We start from the raw sequence: 17976 nt of genomic DNA, 5'->3' as shown, positions 1-17976 counted from the left end.
AGCTTTCTCCAACTCCTTCAAATTAGAGCATCGCTCTGGCAGGTACCTTCTCCAAATACAACTCTCTCTTCTATGTCATATCCATTATACAAACATTAAAGAAATGCTATCAGACTTAAAGAGAGGAGGAGATATATATTTTTATATGAAAAGTTTTTCTGTAAACATAAAACAAGGATTAATTTTTTGAAAAGGGCATATTGGAAATTCTTTGTAATTTAATCTGCACTTTTTTCATGATCTTTGACTGAGTCTTGAACTGAAACTATAGCTACTTACTAGACTATATCTATAGATGTATTTTGGTAGTGGCCCTGCAAGAAGCTGAGAAACTCTCCCAGCTCCAAAACCAGTGAGGCAAGGAGCCATTAGAGAGACAATGGATTTGCCTCCATGATTAACATGCAAAAGAACTGATGTACGATTTGAGCAGAGCAAGCAGAGGAGAAACAGCTGAGCAGAAGAAGTGAATGCAGTGCTGGGGTGAAGATCCTGGTGGTTGGTGAGGAAGAAGGGGAAGAAGGTGCCCAAGCAGAAGTTTCCCTGCAGCCCATGGCCAGATGGCAGCTGTGCCCCTGCACTCCTGGAGGAACCTGGAACATTCCCTGAAGGAGCCAGGAGGGGTGAGCTTGGCCAGTGGACTTGGATTTTGTGGCCAGAGGATTTGCTGCCAGTGGCCTCTGATTGTGCACCTTTGGAAGCCCCCGGAGCCAAGGGAGGTGCCTGTTCCCTGAGCAGCCCGTGACTTTGTGGGAAGCCCAGGCTGGAGCAGCTCCGGGCCTGGTGGGAAGGACTCATGAAGGAGAGGTTCCTGGAGGACTCTCTGCCATGGGAGGGACCCCGTGGGGAAGCAGGGCAGGACTGTAAGGAATCCTTCTCCTGAGGAGGAAGGAGCAGCAGGAACCACCAGCCTGTGACCTGACTCTAAACCCCATCCCCATCCCCCTGTGCCGCTGGGGGGAAGGAGGGAGAGAAACCGGGAACAAAGGGATTTGGGGCTGGGAAGAAGGGAGGGGTGGGGTAACATGTGCAAGCCCTGCTCTGTGTGTGTCTGTGTCCTGTGTGGGTTTGATGAGTGTGAAATTAAATTGTTATTTTTTTCCCCAAGTTGAGTCTGTTTTGCCTGTGACCATAAATGGTGAGCAAGCCCTCCTTGTCCTTTGTCTCCACCCACAAGTTTCTAGTTGGGTTTTGTCTTCCCATCCCAGTGTGTGTGGGGGCATGGGGGTGGGGGGTTGAGGGAGTGGCCACGTGGTTGGATCTTTGTTGTCACGTTAGGCCCAAACCACAAGAAGATTATACCTATATATTCAGATGTATATTTACCAGTTTTCCACAGCCACTCATGATAGGCTATTTATTTTTTCCCTGTTCAATTTAATAATTCAGAATAAATTGCTATGACTATTTAGATGTGAGATTAATTTTCTAAATTGAGATATTTTAATAATTCTTTTAAACTTAAACCAAAATAAAAGAATACTCAATATAAACACCAACTTCTTGTAAAATAGTGCAGCTCTAACAGTATCAGCCTGCATATCCTGCATCTAAATAGACAACAAAGAAAAGTAATACATTAACAGAACTTTTCATATTTATGAATTTATGAACAGAATTTTTCTTATCTATTATTTTAAACTATATTTTAATTTATTCTATTCTACAAATACTGACAGAAGATATAAGCCTCCTTACTGAAGTAATTTGTAAAGGTAATTATAATTTAATAATATCTGAAGAGTATTTTAATAATCTCCAAAGCTGTATCTGCAGTACAACCCATCTGGGTCTTTCAGAAAGGGATATTAAAACAACTGTCACAGAGACCTACGGCTGTATAAGTGTTCTACAACAATATCAATATTGATCTTAACCAAAGTGTAGGCAGGAATAGATGCTCTCCATGAAAATAAGCTTCATGGATGTGTTTGTGGTGCTGTTTCTCCTGATTTGTTGGACTTTTTACTATACTGAATCTTATAAAACTGTCCTGTATTTAGCAGATAGGGAAACAACTTCTGAAAAATATTAACTTGAATCACATGTTCAGAAGTTCCTATTAGGTACTGCCCATGAACAAAACACTGCAGCGTAATCTGGCATAAAACCAAACCCTGCAGTAGCTTCCCATGGATGGCGTCTTACTATCTGAAGCAATTTAAGTCAGTTTATTTCAATGAAGTAAAGGTAATTAATTTCCCAGTTAGTTGTTAATATACAAAGCTCAGCAATTCAGCTGCACTAAAGGAATGGAAAACCTGTTCTTTTAACATACTGATTACTACTGTATTGATTGACATGGGGCTAGTGGAAGAAATGCTTTGTGGCCACAATGACCAGATACAAGCCATACTCTGGAGGTAAACGAGTCCTCTCCTCTTCATTCCCAAAATTAAATGAAAGACTGTAAATGGGTAGGTGAAAAATAAGAACTTTTCTGTGGCTCTCATCTGCTTTGGTTTCTCCTGCATATAATCACTGAGCTGAAAAACTAATCTAGCTATAGCCAACCTTCATATTACAGACAAAAGTAACTAATTCTTTTAAAGTTTATAAAGCATATAATATCAATAGAAAGTAGTGGGGAATACACTTTGCAAGGGCTGTCGTAATATTAATAAACATATTAGTAAAATCACACATTATTATCTAGGCATTTTCTAGGAACTGTAGCTACAAATTTTCTGGACACATGGCAGAATGAAGAAAAAGAATGCAATTGAGTCCCTTTTACTCAGTTTAGGCAAAAATCTGTTTGGCAGTCAGTGATGCTGTAAAAAACTAAGAGATTCTGTCAGGATACTAAAGTGGCCATAAGCACTGATATTCCTGGAAAAGTAAAAGCTTTCATTTAAAATTCATTATTTTACATTATTTTACATTTAAAAATCATTATTTTATAACTGCAGGCAATCTCAATTCATCTCATACATAAATTGTAATAAGGAAATGGTGGTTGCCAAAATAAACCATGAAGTTGGCAGGCCAGCTGATTATGGTGGCATGACACAAAAGGACGAGAGAACTGCAGGGCATAGAAAATACATCCTGTTGATCAAGCCAAAAATTCAAAAAGGTTCCTGTGATCCAGTTTCTGCACCCATACAGATTAGGTGACCTTAAGTCAAATCTTTATGTTCTTGACTGTTTCCTACAGTCCATACAAGTACAAGCTGCTCATTTATTAACGGGAGTTATTTGGATGAATGTTTGTGTATCTGGGGTGTCACACCAGCTAATTTCAGTCATTTCTAAATTGTTCAGAATCAAGGATTACAACTTGCCTTACCAATACAACTTTCACTTTTTACTTCATATCCGGGTGGACAGATGCATCTGAATGATCCTTCCAAATTTTGACAAGTACCAGGAGAGCACGAACCAGGTAGTGCCACACACTCGTTAGTATCTTTGGAGAGCAGATAGAACCAAAAAAGGTTTAGAATAATGTAGTTCTTATGGTAACAAAACAGGCTTATTAATGAAAAAGACTGTACGATTCTTCCCCAACTTTTTTCTTCTAAGGCACTTAAATACTTGAAAATTAACAGCTACTCCAAAACCCACTTACTGCTACTGCATTTTATTAAAGTCATTGTCTTGTTTTTTTTATACTTAGATACTCATACTGTGGTGCTTCCCTCTAGATGGGATCTAATAGTTTGATTATTTCATCTCATCAGTGTTTGAACACCTCAGTGAGGTATCATACATACCAATGCAATTCTTGCCATCTAGGGTAAGTTCATAACCTTCATTACACAGACATTTGAAGGAACCAATTTCATTGAAACACTGTCCATTTCTGCACACCTGTCCAAAGAAGGAACTGCACTCATCAATATCTGTTAATAAAACAAAAGCCCAGAAGTGAGATTTGTGACTCAGCAGAGTAATGCACAGTATGTTAGAAACACACTCAGCTTGCAATATGTATGTCTGTGGTAAAGGCAAATTGTGCAGCAACAAAAGAACAGCAGACAGCTAGTGGAAAGTAACTCTCATTCAAGTGCATTAAGGTATATGTTCTATTTAAACAACACTCTTTTTTTCATAGGGTATTATAATTTCCAAACTTGCAGCATTACCTCAGCTACTGCATCTGCAGACATTCAACTACTGCCAAGTGACTGTATAGTACAAACTCCAGACACAGAAAAGAAAATTTTACATGGAATGTTCTGGATTTTATCTGGATTTATTTGTGCTCAGGTTTCCTCCTAAAACCTGCCTTGTCATTTTCCAATTGTGGAATATGTAACTTGCTTTCCACAAGATGATTCTCTCTTTCAAAACAGTTCTGAAAACGAGGTCAGGAAATGCTTATTAGTTTGCAGAGGTACTTTAACAATGTAGACTTAAAGGAGCACTGCGTAAGAAAAAATACAGATGAGAAAGCATCAGAATAAACGAAACGGAGATTGGATAAGCATCATGGTGGAAGAACAACTTACACTTCACTGTTTCACTAGAGTTCAAATGATGAAGCCTAACATCAGTTTTACTGAAGAGGTTTTAATCTTCTTCAGCTGCTGAAAAAGAAGTAACTTCTGCTTCAGCCAGTACAGCCATTCCTGTGTTACTAGTTTAATCCATAGTGTATTTCTGCTGCGTAACAGCTCTACAAGCAGAAATACCTCTAAAGTATTATATTGTGATTGGTCAAATTGCTTTTGAATAACTGGGATTGCTTGGAAGAAAGCCCCGAGGTTCCCCAAGCTCTCACGGGGAGTGCAAACAAAAGGCCAAGTCTTTGGGTCAGCTTGGGCTCCTTAAAGGTAGTGCCTGGAGCAGAGGCACTGGCTGCTCCTGGGAGTGGATTGGCAACTATACTGCCAAGGAAAAAAAAAACCCAACACCTTGGCAAATAGTGCCATTCTTTGGCAGCAGAATCTTCTTACTTGAACAAGTTTTTAATTTTCTCTTCCCTAAGACAAGGGGAAGGTTTACAATACTTATGTAAGATGTTGCAGTTCTCTCCTGAACAAGAAAGGAACCTGTAGACTGTTCTGTCTTCCTTCTGCAGCAGGAAGCCTTCCTCTCTCTTGGCTTACACTGCAAAAAGGAGAGGATCTCCGGAGACATACAAGCCTGTTTTTCAGCTCAGGAAGATTTTAGTTGCTTTATTACAAGTACCTATGAATTTACATTGTCCACAATCATCAGATATTCTTGCATACTGTGCTTTAGAGAAGAGTAAATAGCAATGCATGTATAAACTCTGTAAAACAGACTTTATCTTAGGAGAGCATATTTGGTAGATTAGTGGTACTACCTTTCCTACTGCTGATCTGCTTCCTCTTTCACATTGTCTGCAAGTGTCAAATAATACAGTGAAATAACGAAATTACTTTAAAATCATGAGGTGGTGTGATACAGAGGATGCTTCTTGTGAGTGGTGTCTATGGACTGTGCCAGTAGTCAAGGACATCTGGTGTAGGAAAATCTAGGAAACGTAATCCAGGTGAGGGCTGCATTAAGATGTCAGTGCACTGTAAGGTTGTCTCAGTAGTCCAGAGATTTAGAGTTTACATTATCTCAACCTGGCCAGTAAAAAATATTTTTAATTGGTTTAAAAATGATAGTAATGATGAAGCTCTGGGGCTGCTAACAGTATCAGTTACTGAGCCCAATTAACTTTCTTAGCACCCTGACCTGTCTTCTGTTTGAGTTCTAACCACATATGATTCCTTGGCCTACCAAGCCAGTAGCAAGGGGAATAACATTTGGATTACATCACCTACCCATACAATCATTATTGTGAGTTAATTCAAATCCTGGGTAACACAGGCAGTTATATGATCCAACAGTGTTTTTACAAGTTCCATTTCCACATGGATGGCGTTCACATTCATCAACATCTGCAAAGAGAAACAAAACTGTATGTGAGAATTGATTTTTCCAGGTGTGTGTTAATGTGTTATCTGTGCACAGTGACAACACTCTAAACTTCAGACTCTCCTTTCATTTATCACATTTTCTATTTAGACTACTGATTTTACATCTTCTGGTTAAACAGAGGAAAATGTAACATGTTGCATTTTTTATACGTATTTTCAAATCAAAGATTCTGTTGCATGCAAGGGTAGAAGTAAGGGCATGTGTGGCATCACAAAGCATTCCATAATTTTATTTTACAAACTAGCATTTCTTATTTTCTTAATGTACACTAGTGATCAGAACTTAGTACAAAGGACTAAGAGTCACAGCCCTGGAACTACCTCAAATCTGATATACATCTTCAGCCCATGGAAACCTGTTGAAAAGACTCTATAAAGGAGTTTTATGTCATTGTTCACAAGTCAATTTACGTATCTAAGTATATTACAGCAATGCTATGTCCATAATGAAACAGTAAAAGAAACAGGAAAACACTCTCATTTTGAAATCTTAGTTCTTATATAATCTCTATCACTTAATCATTTTAATACAAAATGAGTGTAGACCTAAGTTACATTTAATGTGGAATTTTGTTTTTTTAATGAAACATGAAATTTGATAAATTTCTAAAGAACTGAAAAAATATGTCTTTTTTCTTCTCCTAACTCTTCTCATGCTGTTTTATCTTCTAGAAACTTCTCTGTCAAATCGGCTACTATGATGCATTATTGTGAAAATGAGGTTAATGCATTCTTCAGTTATCTCAGAGAATACTGTGATTGTCTTCCTCAAACTATTATATCCACTCCAAGGATAATTTCACATACTTTATTCACAAAAATAAAAAAAAAGAATGAGTTGGTTTTTTAATGCCACTATAATCTCCTCAAAAATTTAGACTCATCTTGTCCCCCTTTAAAAAAGAACAATGAACCAAACAAACCACAGACAGAAGCATTTTCTTTCCATACCCATGCACATTGTTTGGTCTTGGGATGCCTTAAAACCATTGTGACATATACAGTGGTAACTTCCTTGCATGTCCACACATAAACCATGACTGCAAACATTAGGAATTTCCAGACATTCATTGCGATCTATAATAAAAAATACAAAACAGATGGTACATATCATTGACTTCTATTATTAACCCTTTACACAAACATGTTTTTACAATGTTATTATTATTTTTAAAAAAACAGACTCAACATTATCCATAACTAAACCTGAATCATAAGAGAACTTAATTTTATAGGATGTCCTTGCCCATACATCTGGAGGGCAAAACTAGTGTGGGGTTTGCTTGATACATCAATAAAGTTATTTAAATATTTTATTGTCTTTTCTTCCCTTCTACAGGGAAACAGAGCTATAAAGTAAAAGCTGTTACATACTCGAGGTTAACCGAAAAAAATGATGCTTTTACCCTTCAAAAGAATCACACATATACAACTGATAAAGTACAGATTGAAACAGATGAGAAAAATCAACTGATTTCTTACCAATACAGGCACCATTGGGTGAAAGTTTAAAACCAGCAGCACATTCACAGCGATAACTACCAGGACTGTTGATACAGTCTGCATTTCTCTGACAGAGTGTGTCTCCATTGCTGCACTCATCAATATCTGAAATACCAAGAGTCATGGCATCAGAAACATCAGAGACATCTGGTAAGAGACGTCAGAAGCCATGAGATGGATAGTATTGCCAAGAATTTAAACTACATTGTCCAACTTTTGCAAGACAAATCTTTTGTCTTCAAGAAAGCATGGATATTCTCACTTTCAGCCTCCTGTGCCATAAATACAAATGAAAAGTAGAATCGATACAATTTCACCCATAAAACACTTTTTAGATGAAAGAGGAGCCAATGAATCCAACTTCGTACACACTGAAGTGGCTTGGCAATTTTTAAAGTCTGCCTATAGAAATTAGGTTTTGTATTAAACATGTTCCTGTTTGCCTTTGAATTGAATAGTAAGGGGCAAAGTTTATTAGCTTTATAACGTGCACATGTCAGCACAAGACCCTTGAATAACAATGGCAAAACTTCTATTGATTTTAGGACATACAAAATTTCAGTATTACCTTTTATGAATCTCTCTACCTATAAAACTGTAGAAGAATGTCCCCAAGATGGAAAAACAAAGGAAATTTTTATTCAAGAAGTTTTAAGAACAATAATTAAAATTTACTTCCTAAAATAAAACAAAATAATTTACTTCCTATTTAGGAGTTAATAAATTGCTAACTACAAAACTATTACAAACTTTACACAGTGCACATGCATTTGTATTAAGGACAAACATGTCACAAACCGAATTACAGATGTGAGTCCTACAAAAAAAGCTCAGAATTTGCCTCTTGGATTTTTAAAAACATGTGAATTAAATGTTTCCCTTCCCTTTAACATAAGCATGCTTATGAGGGGTTAGGTAGATAATAATGTAGTTTCAAATCACCTTCACAGACCAGGAGCAGGTCATTGTAGCTGAATCCAGTGGGACATTCACAGCGGAAGCTGCCAATCTGATTGATGCAAACACCATTGGCACAGATTCCTGGGATTTCCTTACATTCATCAATATCTGAAAGTGAGACAAGTTAGTCAAAGTAAAATACTTCATGCCTTTACATGCTGCTTGGATTCTCAATTTCACAGTGCTTAAAACTGCTTTAAGAAGTTCCTCTTAATCATGAGAAACTTTATATAGGAAGTAAATCTAAACATACACCCATTATGAGAGAAAATAAACTGTGTGAGGTTGAAGAAGTGATCAAAACAGGGTAATACTACATATCATACAAGATGCAGAGCTGTCAGAAATGTGCAGGTAAATCTCACAACATTTTTGAAGCCAAAACTCTTAAACTTATCAATTAAAACTCAAAACCACAAAATAGAATGCAGAGCAAACAAAATACCGTAACAACATGTAGAAATAATGAAAAAAAACCCAAGAAAATATTTCGCACAAAAATGGGTCTCAAAATTTATGTTGCCCTTGTAACTCCACAATTAAATTAGCATTTAATTATATTAAATGTTAATTTCATATTGCAGCTGCAACAACCTTATGAAAAACAAGTTCTAGTTAAAGTAAGTTTACAGAAACTTACCAACAGCTTTTCCAGTATGAATGTCAAAAGTGAAGCCAGGAATATTCCCACATATGTTCTTAAATTCAGCTAGAACAAAACAGAGAACATGCATTTTAAGTGAATATTTATAAATCTCCCAAGGATTAATTGAAGTCTTCTTAGTTTTTCAAAAGCTGATATATGCCAAACCTACTCAGAAGAGCCACTGTGTCCTGTACAGATTGTATTGAAAATTGAGATTGCCAGTAATAGAATACAAATCAATTAATATTTATATTTTCTCAAATCTTTGCAGACTTTTGCACATGAGTAAATATCTAGTTTGAGAAAGCAGCACTTCAGTTTTTGTTTTAAATATACTTTTTACTTTACTTTTTAAAGTTAATTCCTGCTTCCTAGACAACTGTGGAGAGAACCTCCACCAACAGTCTCAATTAAGAGGAATCTTTGATTATACTATTGCTGTTCTCTTCTGCAGAGACTACTGCAGTTAGGTCTACTAAACTGTAAAGCAGAATGGACACTCTGCTTTGAAAAGTGATGCTCAAAAAAAGAGCATTATTTTAGCATGTTCATTTAATATCCTCTTCTCCAGGGCATCTTGAGGACAGGAAATGTGTCAGTATGAAATCAATTAACCTATGGTTTTCCAGGCAAGGTGACTGCAGTTGAGTGGTTTTGCAACATTTAGAGAGAATTTTCTTGCATGGAATCTACTAAGTATTGCAGGACGAAGGAAATAATTATTCTTTTTAAAATAGTATTTCTTTTGATGCTGGCAGGAAATTTTACTGGTAAAACAGCGCTTTCCAGAAAAAAAACCAAACACAACAAACAAACATATTTGCAGTACATTGATAGAATTTGATCAGGGTAGAAATATGAAAAATGATAGGCCTCCAATAATGTCAAATTTGTAAAATACTACCAGTGGAACTTCATACTGCAAACCCACTTGTTTGAGGGGAGAAAAATAATTCCCTGGTAAATACACAACCAGTTTTAACAGTTTTAACAGTTTTAAAAAGTGTGTGTTTGCAAGGCTAGGCAGCATCTTTTTAGATCATATTAGCATTCAATAGTCCAGAAAAATAAGAAGTAACTTTCAATATTAAGTTTCCAAGCTGTTGTTAAGGAAAAATTCCAGACCATCTGGCAGACAATCGTACATTCATGGCATTAAGAGAAGGTAAAACAACCTTCTAAAGAATGTGGATAAAATTTACAAAAATGTACCACTGACATAAAATTCAAAGAGGTTCTGGAAGTGTAATATCTGGAGATTTCCGTGAGTGCTTAGTTCATTGTTTGTGCTGCTGAGGACCTACAGGAAGCCTATTATCTATTCAATGAGATCAAGTGTGTGCAGTCTACCTTTAATTCACCCCTAAACCTGAAATGCAGACAAATTATCAGACATCACTTCCAGCACCAGAAAAAGAAAAAGGAGACCCTTCTGTTTACCTATGAGTAATGATCTTTAATCTAGAGTGGTGACAGTTTATTTCTCTACTGGCTGCAGTTTGAACTTCTTTCTCACCTACATTTTAACAGCAGCTTTTCAGGAGCTTAGGATTTTGCAAAGTTTAATCACCGGGGTTATAGCTTGAATAATTCTTGTCTCTTTTGCAAGACATTTTTATTTATTAAAATTTCAGCAATTGTAGTTGATCATTGCTCAGAATAAGAGGTGTCAAAACTTTTTTATGCATTCAAACGTTCTTTTTTTTTTCCTGTGTAAGCCAAATGGGATACCTGAACTCCAGCACTTCCTTCTTTCTTCTGTCCTATTGTTTAATGACTACTTAATGCCTACTGAGATTTTTCGTGCAGTACAGGATATGAGGCCATAGAGGTTGTTACCACAGTGTTTTACCATATGCAATTTTCTGCTCTTTTATATTAATATGTGTCCAATCTGTGAAACACATACACTAGATAAAAAGAGGGCCTTATGTTCACTAGCTTATCTCCATAGGTGATGACAGCCTATGCATGGTGATAGTGTCTAACACATCAGGTCTGGGAGGATGAAGAGGCTCTGAGGGTCGTAGGCCCTCTTTCATTCTGTGTTATCCTACCTACATGTTCTGTGGAATACATTAATAGAATTTTTTCATATTTTTTTTTCAGTATTGTGTAGAAAAAGACCATGTAACTAGATAAGGACTGCAAGATAATGCATTATAGACAGTGTCAAATAATCAACAGAAAAACAAGCCAGAGATTTACTTTCTGAAAGCTTCAATTTGCATTAACAACTTTAAAAGTATTTCAAAAACCCACATACTTATCACTATATTGTTTTTTAGGACAAAAAGATCTATTATGTAACAGAGAAAAAAAGTCTGTGGAGTCAAGCACTCCTTAAATGACCAAACCATGAAAGAGTTCTGTAAACAGCTGGTTATCTCTTAGTGAAGCAGCTTCTTACACTTCTTTGGGTGAAAAAAAAAATAAACAAGAATGATTAGTTCTGATTAAAGTCTGTACAGTAATAGTTATGATCTGTATAATGTGTAAAACTAAGCAATATAGTTTTTACTAGCTAAAGTAATCAGAGATTGATTGTTAAATATAAATACATGAAAAAGAAGAAAGAGCTCTGTTCACAAAGTGAAAAATATGCAAATGCACTGGCATGTGAAGTTCATGTGGAGGAACAATATAATTCTCATCAGAGCAGAATAATGCTCTTAATGAGCTACTGGGCTCAGTCTAACAAACTGCTTAAGGTCAGTGTATCATGACCCCTCTCTGTGATGTGTAGCCCCCACCCAGATTTCAGAGCAACTGATTATACCACATAAGTGCAGCTATTCAACCATTTACCCTTGGAATTTGTGTTTGATCCATCACACAATCTCTTTTTATGGTGAAAAAGGTTCAGCTATGTCTCCAAATACAGTAAGACATTTAGAAGAGCTAACAAGGCAATACTGAAGTATTTCAGGAAATATTTTAACCCCATAACTGCCTGCAGATTAAGTAGACTTGTCTTAAGAAAGCTGCAGAAGTTTTTAACATCATCAGTCTTATCAATTTAAAATAATTCTTTCTTCCATGCAAGAATATTAGATGCAGGAATCTCTGATAGTACTTTACTGTATTTTTCTCATCATGTTATCATCATGATGACTATTTTATGGCACTGAAGGAAATTACTATGGAAAAGAATTTTATGAGCTCTCTGCGATAGCAAACGTATTTTCTCTCTCAAGCTTATTTACATCTCTCATTCCTGACTGTTAGGAACATGCCTTCATTTTCTCTCCTCCTACTTAAGAAAGAAAAGGAATAGGCTTTTTTCTTTTCAGTGCCATTTTCTTCCTCTTTACTGCTTGTGCGGGAAAGCCTTTTTAAAAATATGTACTGTTTCCCTTTTGTCATCAGGATAAACCACTTGGATTGAAAACTGTGTGGTGAGGTTGACACACTGGAGGGAAAGGATGCCATCCAAAAGGTCCTCCACAGACTTGAGAGGTGGGGCCACTCCAACCTCATGAAATTCAACACAGCCAAGTGCAAGGTCCTGTACATTGGTCAGGCAATCCCAGGCACAAATACAGGTTGGGAGGAGAATGGATCAGTAACAGCCCTGAGGAGAATGACATGGGGGTGATGGTGGACAAAAAGCTCAAAATGGGTCAGCAATGTGTGCTTGCAGCCCTGAAAGCCAACTGTGTCCTGGGCTGCATCAAAAGAAGCATGGCCAGCAGGTCAAGGGAGGTGATTCTGCCCCTCTACTCTGCTTTGATGAGACACCAACTGGAGTACTGTGTCCAGTTCTGGGGGCCCCAACAAAAGAAGTACATGGAGCTCCTGGAGCAAGTCCAGAGGAGGGCCACAAAGATGATCAGAGGGCTGGAGCACCTCCCCTGTGAGGACAGGAGCGATCTGGGGTTGTGCAGCCTGGAGAAAGGAAGTCTCTGGGGAGACCTTATAGTTGCCTTCCAGTACCTGAAGGGGCTAGGAAAGCTAGGGAAGGGCTTTTCACAAGGGCAGGTAACAATAGCACAAAGGGTAATGGATTAAATCTGGAAAAAGGTTTTTTTGGGTTGAAGCGTTACCTTTAGCGAATAGGTCAAAGGAGCAAATGAGCAAAGAAAATAACAAAATAGGAATATTATAGAAGGTTTTACCTGTTCCTGGAGTTGGACACGGTTCACAAGGTTTGTTCCAAGCTTTCCCAACATTGTATGTACAGCAACACATCTTTTTGGTCACATTGAAGGGCAGTTCATTCTCACAGGAGGTTCCATTATAGCTTCTGTAGCAAAAACTTTTCCTCATGTCTAGACGGGATAAAGAGAATCACTTATGAAGTAACCAACAAACTAACTTAAGTAAGTATCAACTCCCTACCAACCTAGGCAGTGGTTCATTAACTCTGGCTTCTGAATACAATTCATGCATATGCATGGATGTATTTATAAATAATTTAAGGACTGAAATAATCTACGGTCTTAATTTTAAACTGTCTTGAATTTTCACATATTTTCAATTATCATTCAAAGACACAAAGGAGAAAAAAGAAAATTCCCAAGAAATCAGAAACACACTGTAGATGCTCATCAGATCCATTTGTAGAGTAAACCCTATCATTTGGAAATCACTAATGAAAAACAGATTTCTGAGTTCAGTTAAGGAGTAAGAGCACTTGAACACTGCACATCACGCACTGGGATCCCTTTCCTAGCTATATATAACATAACTGTCTGGGAGCTTAAGTGAAAAAACAATTCAAGGCTTTAGAACTGGCCTAAACTAAAAGGAAACTGTAAGCAGAGAATCTGGCCCCAATATAGTCTGATGTTCAGACAGTCCTAGTAAAGATTACATTTCGCATACCCATGCAGTTATGTCCTCTGTTCACCTGCATATATTCAGGTGGGCAAATGCAGGTGTAGTTCCCCAAGGTATTGTAGCAGGTGCCAGGACCACAGACACCAGGATGTGCAACACACTCGTCAATATCTAGAGATCAAGCAAAAACATTACAATTAAAAAGGGAAAAGAGGACCAAGTCCAAGCAATTTCTGAGAAATATGACCATAATATACCATGCTAAGATAATAAAAATATTTCATTTAAAGGCTACCTTGGAAAGTACTGCTCAGATTTTGGTTAAGTAGCTATTGTACCAGTTGCTGAAAAATAGTATTGTTGACCTCTGTGAAATCCAGCCACTACAGTACAAGAGAACACTCTAAATAAATTCAAAGCTGTTGAATTACTGCTGAAACTAGAGCACTCTGTGCCCCATCAGCTCTGCAAGAGACATTCACACCCTCTTCTCACAGAAACATTACTATCACTTTTCAGGTCTGCTAATGTGCTCACTACTCTACTGAGAAATGACCTTTTAAGTACTCTTTTTAGAAACAGGCAAGCTGATTAACCACACAGTCTGCTGCTCTAATCTTTGATCTTCTCCTTAGAAGTATTTGGGGTGTAAACCTTTTACTCAGTCTGGTCAGTTTTCTTCACAGGCCCTGTTTAGAAAGACGACAATCTGGCTTTTCTCACAAAGTGAATGAAGAAGGGAAAGCTTACTTACAACAGTCCAAACTAAGAGAAAACATGAAAGATTATTTACATTTTTGGGTCTATTGACAATTTTTGGTTCTAACACTTATGATAAATCTCAAACACAAAAGGAAGGCCAACATCCACTTCACACTGCGAAAATTTAACTGCTACTCTGAAATACTGTGAAGAGCACATCTTTTCTCACTTACAATACAGGGAGCCTAGTGAAACTAGCAGGACATACAAGGTGTTGAAGTGAGAAGCCAGAAATCTAGAATAATTGCCATCGTTTACTAAATACACAGAGCTGAGATCTATCATATAGAAATAAACATTAGCATACTTCCAGTGTTGCATTTCAAGTTTTATATTAATTACATAATTTGTGCAAAAGATAATTATTTTAGTGAAGATTTTTGGTAGGGGGGTGGGTGCTATATCCACTTAAGGATCTAAGATTAACAATGACAGTGTTCTTCATAATAACTGCACTGTGGAACTGAAGGAGGTTTCAATGGACTCAACCTTCACAGATTCTTGTCTCTTCACTGAGGTAGTAGCCTTTTGGACATTCACACTGGAAGCTGCCAAAAGTATTGATGCAATTTCCACCTTGGCAGAGGCCTGGCAGTTCCTGACATTCATCAATATCTGAAAACAAGAGAAAAAAACCCAATCATTTCTTCATTTCAGAATGAAAAGAAACAAGAGGCTTTAAGTACCTACTCCCCTGAAATTTTACCAACTAGAAGCTTTTAACCGTCACATGGATTTCTAAACTATACTTTTTGCAAACACTAATGAGATGGTTGCTCTCTTCCATTTAAGTAGCTCTTCAGGAGCTTGATAAGCCTATGAAGTTCAACTTCTTTACAGGAATTTGTCATCTAATTCCTCATTCCTGTACACTTTGTTCCATGAATATTCCTTGAGACTTATTCCTTCCACTGATAAGCCATAATTTTCATAAATTACTTATCCTTCAGGGGCCAATTTCAAAGGACAATTCAAGCAAGGAGGCACACAAAAGGTATGCATCAGCTTATTTTCCTACTGAAAGATTGCTGGACTTCCTCGAGATTCTTTTATAGTACACCTTTTCATCATGTTGTTGTCGAATTCATATTAGCAGAAAGTTTTGCTTTGACTAAATGTAATGATTTCTGCAAAATATAGTTCCTGCATACATCGCTCCAAAGATGACAGTTTTTCCATCACCAGTCATTCATGAAAAACTCACCCTCTAAAATAATAGTGATGGGATTTGGTCTGAATCCTTCTCCCCCTGGACAGAGAGTATTATATTCCGCTGAAGTGTAACAAAAGAGAGCATGTCAGTCATATGAAGAATAAAATGTAAACAACAGAAATCTAAAATTTAATTTATGTTCTTAATGAGTCTTCTTCCCTATACTTATTGGTTTTCTATTCTTCTTGGCCTAATCACATAAATTAAAGCTAGTGCATTAGGTTGGTACAAATCAATGTGAGATTAAGACTTCTGTTTAAAACATAGCCATAACTTCATATACTCTTAAGGCATGTGTGATGCTTGTTATTTCTGTTGGATTAGTTATTCAAAGAACTTTAAAGTTCTGCCAAAATTTGTAAGTATCATCAGGCAACAGTTTTGAAAAGCACCCAAGAGTGACTTGGAAATAGTTACTCAACACTTACCAACACTATCCTCTGAGAACTACCACAGGTCCCCAAATTCTAAGCATAATTTCAGTTCTAAGTTTTGTAAATTTATTTTATTTCCCTACCGACCTGGAATTGCACAGTAAAAACTCCCAGCAGATGTGTGCAATCCTTTCAATTCTTAAGACACGTAACATATCTGCAACTACCTTAGTTTTTTTTCTTAGTGGGAGAAAAGTAAACGCAAAATAATTAAGTGCCCAAAACTACGCAAAGTACACGGGCCTGGTCCAGGGGGAAGTACCTTCTAAGGTTATTGCTGATTTATTACTGTGAGACTAGGCAGCCTGGGAAGGCTAAAGGTCAGGTCTTCTGATATGCTGGCCTATAACTCTGTGTCATCCCTCTGTCAGTAAGAACTCTGCAAGAACATTGCCTCATGAACAAAAACAGTTTCTTAAATGATAAATGCATAGTAATACTGTAAAAGATTTCAAGTACTTTTTCCATCCTTTGTTAACGTCTGCTACAATAAGAGCATTGAGTGAGAATAAGAGAACATTTCCTTACTGCTGTTGACAGGTGGGCAAGTCTCACAGGGGTTTCCCCAAGCCTTTCCCAGAGAGCAGCAGCAGGAGGAACGACTGACGCCAACCCCAATTTCAGTGTTGCAGGATAGGCTCCCATCCCCTCGTGGTTCATACTTCAGGTAGCAATTGCCAACACGGTTATCTGCACATAAAGTACATAGGACTACAGCTGAACACAGTGATCCAGACAAAGGAACAGCAGGTCATTTGTCTTAACATTTCAAATCTAGAAGAAGTAATTCAGGTAACATTGTGCTTTTGAAGTAATAGGCAGGCTGAAAACACTCATGTACTTTGTCTCCTTGTTTTTTATAAATGAAAGGTAACTAGCAGTTATATAAGGAATATATATATATAAGGAAATACAAGGAATGAGAGAATAGTAAAATATTATAATATTTCTTACTACCATCAAATAAGGTGAATATTCATTTCCTCAAGAGTAGTACTATAAACCTAATGACCATTTCTAAGAATTAACTTGCTGTCAAAAGTTGTCTTTAGAGACCCAGAGAATCACACTCCCTTTTTTTTTAATACATTGTATAAAGACCACAGTATCTTTCTGTACTTTTACTATTTCTGTTAATGGAATGACTTAGAAATTCATAAAATAATTTTAAAATTCTTTTGTCAATATATATTTTACGAAAAAATATTACACTTTTAATTTACTCCTTGCAGAAGTGCAAAATGCTACAGCTTTTGCAATTTACATGGAGTAAAATGAACACAGTATGATAAATGTGGGTAGTTCACACTTTCAAAATTTCTAGAATTTAACAAAATGTCTTGATATGATACGGGTTTTTTAATTATGCTGAGGTTTCTTGATTTTTTATCTATGAAAAAAAGGTGAATTTTTAAGAACTACTTGTTCCCAAGATCACCAAGTTAGTTAAGTATGTATAATATAAAAACACAACTTCACACTGATTTTTCAGACTCAACATTCTTTTAAGGGTCAAAATACCAATCAAGATAAAAAATTCAGACCTTCGAAAGGATTTATTAAAATCTAAGCATTAATGGACAAGTTTGGGTGATTTTTCTGCAGTTTTAAGAGCATTCTGCTGCAGAGATTGTGAAAAAGAAGGTTGTTCCTGGGCCCCACACATTCTAACACAAATTTAAGTATCTCATCATAAATGCAAACTGCTGTAAAGCTTAAACAGGCAGTACATAAATGAGTGGCAGAGGAACATGTATTCTGTACCTCTGAGCT

At 36.8% G+C, this 17976-nt stretch overlaps 1 protein-coding gene across 1 annotated transcript in view; it reads right to left on the bottom strand.

Annotated features, from left to right (window-relative positions):
* The window catches only part of FBN2 (fibrillin 2), a 148652-nt gene that overhangs the window by 18881 nt on the left and 111795 nt on the right, over nucleotides 1-17976 (bottom strand). The window contains exons 36-47 of the mRNA XM_009998148.1: nucleotides 16732-16893; nucleotides 15761-15829; nucleotides 15046-15171; nucleotides 13840-13965; nucleotides 13131-13283; nucleotides 9007-9075; nucleotides 8349-8474; nucleotides 7386-7511; nucleotides 6855-6980; nucleotides 5748-5864; nucleotides 3720-3848; nucleotides 3293-3412 (exon numbers count right to left, since the gene is read on the bottom strand). Of these exons, the coding sequence (XP_009996450.1) occupies nucleotides 3293-3412; nucleotides 3720-3848; nucleotides 5748-5864; nucleotides 6855-6980; nucleotides 7386-7511; nucleotides 8349-8474; nucleotides 9007-9075; nucleotides 13131-13283; nucleotides 13840-13965; nucleotides 15046-15171; nucleotides 15761-15829; nucleotides 16732-16893 (1449 nt within the window). The remainder of the gene's footprint in view (nucleotides 1-3292; nucleotides 3413-3719; nucleotides 3849-5747; nucleotides 5865-6854; nucleotides 6981-7385; nucleotides 7512-8348; nucleotides 8475-9006; nucleotides 9076-13130; nucleotides 13284-13839; nucleotides 13966-15045; nucleotides 15172-15760; nucleotides 15830-16731; nucleotides 16894-17976) is intronic.

Source organism: Chaetura pelagica, unplaced genomic scaffold (genome assembly GCF_000747805.2).
Source record: "Chaetura pelagica isolate M959 unplaced genomic scaffold, ChaPel_1.0 scaffold145, whole genome shotgun sequence".
Lineage (NCBI taxonomy): Eukaryota > Metazoa > Chordata > Aves > Apodiformes > Apodidae > Chaetura > Chaetura pelagica.
Note: the sequence above shows the minus strand (reverse complement) of the source record. Positions and strands in the feature narration are given on the sequence as shown.